This window comes from Myxocyprinus asiaticus, chromosome 13 (genome assembly GCF_019703515.2).
Source record: "Myxocyprinus asiaticus isolate MX2 ecotype Aquarium Trade chromosome 13, UBuf_Myxa_2, whole genome shotgun sequence".
Taxonomy (NCBI): Eukaryota; Metazoa; Chordata; class Actinopteri; order Cypriniformes; family Catostomidae; genus Myxocyprinus; species Myxocyprinus asiaticus.
In genome coordinates this window covers 39,969,305-39,977,869 of record NC_059356.1, presented here as the reverse complement: position 1 = coordinate 39,977,869, position 8,565 = coordinate 39,969,305, and the positions used below count along the sequence as shown (strand labels likewise).

Below are 8,565 nucleotides of genomic sequence, written 5' to 3'. Positions count from 1 at the left end.
CAACAGGGTTACTTTGGTAGATGTCTTTAGATGTGTTCTATCCAAAGAGATAAAGCATTTAACTCAAGAGAACAATGGTGATGATGTAATCTTTGCAACAGTCCAGTTCATGGGTCGCCTTTGTATTTCAACTCTTTAAGGCATTATATTCACTACCTATTAAGTTTACATGTCTTTTGTTTGTATCTGAAAAATTAAGGATTTACATCCATTCACACTATTCATACATGTGGTTCAGTCAGGCAGAAAGGAGCAAAAAGGGCCTAATCCAGACTGGATGACTTCAACTTGGCCCACCCACCCCCATCAGGGTAATCTGATGATGCCCCTGTCAGTGAGAGCTCCATATGGCACAAAACACTCACTGTGACCTGGATTTCATCACTTTCTTTCCCCACAAAAATCGCCACATAAATCTGCTTAAAATCCAGTGGTTTAACACCAAGCCTGTGGCACAGAAATGCAACTCACTTCTGTTCAAGGAGTACATTACTGTCTGCAGATACATTTTGTATATATGTTGTTACTAAATTATAGCATTTGTTGGGCATGGAATCATTTATTATTTTATGCATAAATTGTTATATAATACATTGATCACAATTAAGTTTTCAAAATAAATAAATAAAGAATGCTCTCAGTAATTTTCTAGCAGGCATCCCTATTTTATGCATTAGAGCTAACAATAAGTGTAGTACTGTAGTGTATAAGTACTGTATATCATTAAAGTGATTTGAAAGTTTAATCAAGGTGCTTGAGGAACCATGCACATTAACTGATGTGTAATCCTTTGACTGCAGCTGCAGAGATTGCATGCCTCTGGGGCTTTATATACACAACCCATGGGAAAATTAATTTAACAGCCTTTTTGACCATGGAAAGATGATAGAGAGTTGTCTTGTAATCTTTTGTTAGAAAAAAAAGGCTAGGACATACAACATTTTTTAAATATATCTAAATATGTTTTGTTTTTATTGAACTACTGAACATAATTGTTGACATATTAAAGTAAATTACTATTTACAAACATCACAAGATTGAAGCTGTAGGGGAAAGACATTTGTTATTACAAGAAGAGAGAGAATACAGATCAAATGTGAAAACTTTTGAATGCCCGACACAGTTATATGCAAGGTGTTTGCTTTGTTTCGTTTTAATGCCTGTTTTATTTTTTATTTTTTTTAAACATACTTGGACCAATGTCTCCAAAGAAAACTTGTGGTTAACTACAATTCTGGATACTGTCTGTGGAAAAACAAAGCAGCATTATAATCACATTCCAAAAGCATTCAACAATCCTTATCCTATAGGCATGAAATCAGCATGCATGAGTCATAATTTAATATGTCTACAGCTGTCAAACTAGACAGTACTGCCACTCCCTATGTGCATATTATGCTATCTGCATATAGGGAACCAACTCCCTTGGGGGCACCAACTTAACCTAGGGGGGCACCAGACACTCCACCAGCTGCAATTCCTCACACATTATACTTTATTCAAGGACCCGATATCAGTTGCACAACACAGATGATCGCCTCACAGCTCGCACCACATTATCACCTAGCACCCTCCCCCCACCTCCCCACCCCTGTCTGAGGATCGCGGAACTCTGCGTAGGGCTTCAATTTGGCCAGTGCCGGCCCTGAAACTTGACAGTGGTTTGTAGATGTCTTTGTTTGATATGTGGAAGACTGTACTGCACTCAAAAAAAGAACTTTCAATATTTTCAGTTTTACTCAATCCTCCCATGTTCATATTACTAAAAAATCCCATGTAAGCAAGGGAACTTAAATGAACTGAGTTTATTGAACTAAAAAGTTTCTTGTCAGCTTTACTTAATCCATTTGTGTCGGGACATTTATCATGCTAAAATAGCTTCTCTCATAGCGTTCACAAACATACAACGGATGTCAAGATTTTCACTGAAAAAAAATGAATTCAAAAGAATATGACGAACAAGTCGCATATAATACTTATAATACTTATGATGCTTTTGGGTCTTTTTTTTTTTTTTTTTAAAGTCCCTATTGACTGCCATTGTGTTGACAAGACGGACCAGAATAATCATTACGATTTGTCCATTTGTGCTTTGCATAAAAAAGAAAGTCATGTGTTTGGAATGACATGAGCTTGAGTTGACAGAATTTTCAGGACTAAAAAAAAATAACAAAAAATTAATTGAGACCAACAAACAGTATCTGAGCTCCCCCTCCCCATATTGACCTGTTTCATGTGATGTCACTATATGACCGTCACGTTGCCATGTTTGTAACCAAAATTCCATATACCTTCAATGTGCTGCAGTCTGAGATGCGATAAAAGCCTTCTTCAGGAGTTAAAAGCAGCTCTAACATTCATACAAATGGGATCATCGCAGACGTTTTGTAATATTGTGACCAACTCAGACCTGAAAACAACACAAAACAGTTGTAACTTCTGAATGAGAGTTTACGGTGATGTACTGGTGGGTGTATCACCAGTGTCATCGGTTACACATCATGAATCGTGGATAGAATATATTTAAATGGCTTTATTTGTGCTGTCTTCAGACCTGTATGAACTTTTCTTGAGACTTGCCATGGATCAAAAGGAATTTTTATGTTTTTTCAGGATATCGTTTCACGGGTTTTATTCCATTCACCGCCATTGTTTCCTCCCGCTGTTGGTCACAAATATGGCGGCTTTGAGGATTAAGTGATGTCACTGAAACCGGTCAATAATTTGTGTTCATGATAACAAATTGCATATTGTGATGCTGTTCTACCAGCTTCTGTCCATGGACAATTTGCGATCCTCCAACTCCATTACCACATCAACCCAGTTTGAACTGATGATACCAAACCAGTTCCTTACATCTATAACTATAAAGATCCATTCCATCTGTGTTTACTCTTTGCTGGGGAAGGGACGCCAAAGCAGGGCAGCTGGTTGTCATGAGAGAGAAGCGTCTTGTAAAATCAGCTCATTGTTCTTGTGATTCCCCCTCACTCTCCCAGTATTTTCTCTTCTTTCGTTTTTTCTCCGCCATGATTAAAGCACCAAATACGGTCACAATCACAGTAACAGTGATGACCAACACCGTAACGGTCTCAGCCACACACAACTGGCTGTCCACCCAAGCCAAAGAGGCTCCGGCAAGCTGCCAGGGCTCCCGACAGGTTACATTGTGATAGTCGTCCACGTGGAGATGGCGTACACTGAGCAGCTTGCTGAAGACACGGTGCAGGTCGCAGTCACAGTTCCAGGGGTTTCCAGCCAACTGCAGGTGTGTAGCAGCCGTGTGCAAGCTCAAGAAGGTCTTAAAATTCAGGTGTTCCAGATGATTCCCTTCCAAACCCAACAGAGACAGACTGTGCAGTGGTGCTAGTGCATTTACCTCAATCCGAGAAATGTTGTTGCTCCCCAAGAGCAGCACCTCTAGCCCGGGTAGCATGGTAAGAGAGCCATGCCGCACAACAGACAGGCGGTTTCCTTGCAGGTAAAGGTGGCGCAGGCGGGACAGGCCACGGAATGCGCCAGGTTCCAGGGAGTGGATACTATTGTGACTGAGGTCCAGCTTCTCAAGGTTCTCAAGATGTTCTAAGCCTGGGGACTTGAGCAGCACCAGTGCATTGTGGTCGAGTCGTAACTCACGCAGGGACGATAGACTCTCTGAGAAATTAGGAGGTATCAGAGTGAGATTGTTATGGCTCATGTCCAGCTTCTCCAAAAAAGAGAGAGAGTAGAATGCCTGCATGGGAAATTGACATACAAATATCTGAGACCACATTGGATCTAAAATCACATTTGACAAGTTTTAAGAACTTATGATGTGAAATTAAGATATTGCACTGCCGTTTCAAGGTCACTAATAAAATGTGAGCAAATTTGTGACCATGTTAACTCCTCAGATTCGATTGCTTACGCTGAAGCATGAACAATATGCTCTTTGGAAAATTCTCAAATCATGCTCGACCTGGGATGACCTTGAGAGGAATGAAAATGAAAACCGAAAAGGAAAGTTATTAATTAATTTTTAATTATTATTATTAATTGATTTTAGGTTGCCAAATGAATATTTTAAATATTTATCATATTTTTGGGGATGTATTTAGTAGTAAGAATACATTTATTGAAAAGACGTTAGGCTACTTTATATAGGCTACTGTATACTTTGCTTGCTATGACTTCTATCCTGAAAATTCCCCCACATGGGATTTTATTTATTTTTTTGGCTTATTTTGTGAGGCAAGTCCCTAATTTTAGCTTGTTTTTCCAAAACAGGTGCCTTGTTTCTCTTGTGAGATTTGGCAACACTGCAATGGGTAAATCACAAACCCTTAGCACAAAGTACTGTCATTTTAAAATGAACATTATAAACCATTATTTTATTTCGTTCTAACTGGTTACTGTTTGGTTAGGAGTCTGTGGAATGCCAAAGCCGGAAGACAAAAAATACTGTTTCCGCTCAGAACGAACCGAAATGAAAAACATTTTGTTTTTAGTCCCTGAACCTGGATCATTAAGTTCTCCACAATGCAAGTCCATGCCAGCTCGAATACATACTACCATTAAAGCAAAAGTGGGACATGTCAAATTCTAAGAAATTCATGTATAATTTTCAGTTCAACTTTTCACTCAGGTTTTTATGCAGATGTCATTTGTAATTATTTTTAATAAGAAAAATGCAAAATATACATTTTTTATTTACATTTATATACATTAACATTTACAATCCTATACATTTAGGATTCTTTAAATATATGCAATATTTACGTACTAGCTAAACATGTTAGTGCCGTTTGTTAAAAGAACAGCAACGAAGTTGAAAAATTGGATATGACTTCACATAGAAAATGTTAGTAAGCAATTTTATCACACTAAAATCATGTTGACACGCTTACTGTTTACGTCTTGTGGCTATACTTTTGAAACAGTGAGTATTTTTACGTTTATAGATTGGCCCCATTCACTTCCATTGTAAGTGTCTCACGGTATAACCCGGATTTTTGTTTTTGTTTTATATATATATATATTTATATATATATATATATACATATACAAGTTAAGCTCACTCGACAGCATTTGTGGAATAATGTTAATTACCACAATATATATATATATATATATATATATATATATATATATTTAGTATATATATATATATATATATATATATATATATATATATATATATATATATATATATAACATTATTCCACAAATGCTGTCGATTGAGCTTAACTTGTATTGAACCAATATTCCTTTATGTAGGCTACCCTGTTCAGTTAATATTGAGATCAAGACTTGACAGTGCAACTCCCAAATGACAGAATTTGGACCACAGACTATGTGGATTGAATGAGTGCGCTTACGTGTGTTTGTAGATCCTGGATGCTACTGTCCGACAGCACGAGAATACGAAGAGACCAAAGTCCAGCGAAAGCTCGACTCCGGATCTCCGTAAACTTGTTTCCTCCCAGGTCCAGAAGCCAGGTGCCATGAGGAAGTCCATGAGGCACATCCTCAAAACCCCTGGCATGGCAATCCACCAAGTCTGAGTGATCATAGCACTGGCAGAGGTGACTACACAGCCTTGAACTCCTCGATGGAGACAGAAAGAGTAAAAGCAACGCGATGGACAGTAACATGATCTGGCGATCTGCAAAGCGTAACGTTGATGCCCAAGGCTCTGCGCCAAATGAACGGATCGTCAGTTTATTACGGGAGAGATTTCTGTGATAATAAACGCATTTAAGTTACCATAAAAAAAAATTGTTTATATATTGATACACCCAGTAGATATTTTAGGAAATGCACTGAAAAAAAAGTACAAATCAAATGACCGGCTAGAGCTTTAACAGATGACCAGAATATTCGCAGTCTAATGTGCAGTTGAAATGCCATCAGTCCGGAGCATTTAATCGCCTTAAAGCCATATGTGACTCTTTAGTTTTTTTCTCTCTATTTTCGAAAGACTCAACGCGCAACAACACAATTACAAAACAGAGAACTTACTGTTTTTGGAAAGGAAAATTACACCACTGTAACAGTAGCACTGCTAGTATTACCATTAAGACGTTTAAGAGTAATCGTTTTGTTCTTTATATCCTGTAAATATACGTAAAACGTAGTTTTGTCAAAACAGCAACTTTCTCTAGACGCGGTTCCGTCACTAAAACGATGCGCCAGCGCGCTCAGGTACGCATGCGCTTTCTATCTGTCGTTCCCTGTCACATCTGGGTATAATCCGCTGCTCTATAAACAACCGCTGTCCTAGTATAACCTTACCCTGTATTATCCATTTCCCTTTCTCTGTCTCTCTCTATCAAGTTTATATACAATTTCACATTGTCCACTGCAATAGTTCAATTACACGCAACAATCTCCACCAAAATTAAAATGTAGAAATTAGTCGTGGATACCAACTTTCCCAAAGCACCTCTAATATATTTCTTACATAACACATAATTATGTGGCATATTCCTGGAACTCAGATTCTGGGCTCATCTGCTTGCCTGTATACAGTATAATATGAATCATCAATAAGGTGCAAACAGAATTTGGTCTTCAAATACCACTGATTTAGTACATTAAAGGGATAGATCGCCCAAAAAAGAAAATTCTCTCAACATTTACTCGCCCTCATGCCATCCCAGATGTGTATGACTTTCTTCAGCAGAACACAAACAAATTAGAAAAATATCTCCGATCTGTAGGTCCATATAATGCAACTGAATGGTGACCAGACCTTTGTAGTTTCAAAATCTTTAACTTTCAGGTGTGAAAGTGAAACTAAACAGGCACCACATGTGAATTTCAGATGTAAAAGTGGATATTTAGAGTAAAAAAAAAAAGGGCTTAAATATTGATCTGTTTCTCACCCACACCTGTCACATCCATTCTTAAGATATGGATTTAACCACTGAAGTCTTATGGATAACTTCTGTTTCCTTTATGTGATTTTTGGAGCTATAAAGGTCTGATCACCATTCACTTGCATTGTATGGTCCTACAGAGCTGAGATATTCTTCTAAAAATCTTCATTTGTGTTCTGCAAAAGAAAGCCACACACATCTGGGATGGCATGAGGATGAGTAAATGATGAATTTTCATTTTTGGGTGAACTATTCCTTTAAGCCACATTAAGCGTTTTTCACGTTATTCGTTTTAGAATGTCCTCGTCTGGAGAGGATTTTCAAGAGGCGCGCTGATTATACGCACTTACCGCCAAAGTTTAGTTTTTTTTTCCAGTGGTGGGGATTTTGATTCATCCCAGTGAATGGAGTTTTGAATCCATTCACCACAAAGTTTAGCTTTGTTCAGTGACCATTACTGGAGATTATATATTTTCGACAGTCGGTGTCGATTACGGAGCGTCTTTATTATTTTGAATGAGTCATTGAATCACCATCTAAACTGATTCATTAGAAAGTTGTTCATGACAGAAAAAATGAAAGTAAATGAAAATGACTGGTTCACTTAAAAAAATCTTTCAAAAACACTGATTCGTTTATAAACCAAACACTACTAGTTTTTTCTTTTCTTATTGTGACGTGTAACATTTTAAACTAAAGGTGTAATAATGGCCTTCACAATACTGCCGCGAGACCTCATTCACAGTAGCGCCATCTTTGATTTTTGACCGGAATGAAAATGAGGCTGTGAGGGACAGATTCACCACATCTTCAATGGCAGGCACGGAACAAAGCTGTATATAGCTCCTAGATCCCATATGATTTTTCACAACTCATGTGGTCTGGAGTTTTTTGTCTACTGAATGTTCTTGGAAAGACAATTTTTTCAATGTTTTGTCAGCAGAACGATCCAAAAACACTTTAAATTACAGCACAGCCCATCGAAGAGTCTGTATATCTATCCCTCAAAGGCACGTTGTCATTCCAGTCAAAAATCAAGGATGGCACCATATTTAATTTTTGACTTTCAGATTTAGTCTTTTCAATAGGTTGTACTGTTGCCTAAAGTGTTTTAATCATTCTGCTGATGAACACTAAAAAAAAAGAAAACCGCTTTCCAAAACATTTTTTCAGTAGAAAACATGGGTTGTGATTGGGAGCTTTATAGTTCTTGTCATTAAAAATGTAAATCTGTCCCTCACAGCCTCATTTTCATTCCTGTCAAAAATAAAATATGCCACTACTATGAATAAGGTCTATATGCTGCCTTAAACTCAAGTATGTTTTGGGCTAAACTTCACTGCAAACTGTGTGCAAAAAGTGCCCCAACATCACGTCGACACAACCTATTTGTGTCAAGAGGGTCGGGGGCAGAAATATGAGACCATGTGTGCTTCAATAATGCATAAGTTTGTGTGTGAATAATGGAAAATCTTCTCAACATCAATCTTTCATTCCTGTCAAGTGCTTGTCTTGACTGTAGATATTAAATTCACATTACACAATGGCAAGGAATCACCTTTGATTTCTAGAGAAAACGATGAGTCACTAACTTTTCCTTTCTCCATTACATGTGATCATGGAAGAGTATAGGGTTACTATTAAAGAAGTAGTGTCTGAAAACCAGTGGACCATGAGTCCATTAATTGATTTGTTGCTATGGCTA

General features: G+C 37.6%; 1 protein-coding gene across 1 annotated transcript; it reads right to left on the bottom strand.

The window, feature by feature from the left end:
* Nucleotides 1-998: 998 nt before the first annotated feature.
* Nucleotides 999-6,539, bottom strand: LOC127450876 (slit homolog 2 protein-like). The gene is made up of 2 exons (XM_051715318.1): nucleotides 5,358-6,539; nucleotides 999-3,733 (listed from the first exon to the last, which is right to left on the bottom strand). The coding sequence occupies exons 1-2, from the start codon at nucleotides 5,631-5,633 to the stop codon at nucleotides 2,966-2,968; spliced, it is 1,044 nt and encodes a 347-aa protein (XP_051571278.1). The 5' UTR covers nucleotides 5,634-6,539; the 3' UTR covers nucleotides 999-2,965.
* Nucleotides 6,540-8,565: the final 2,026 nt, after the last annotated feature.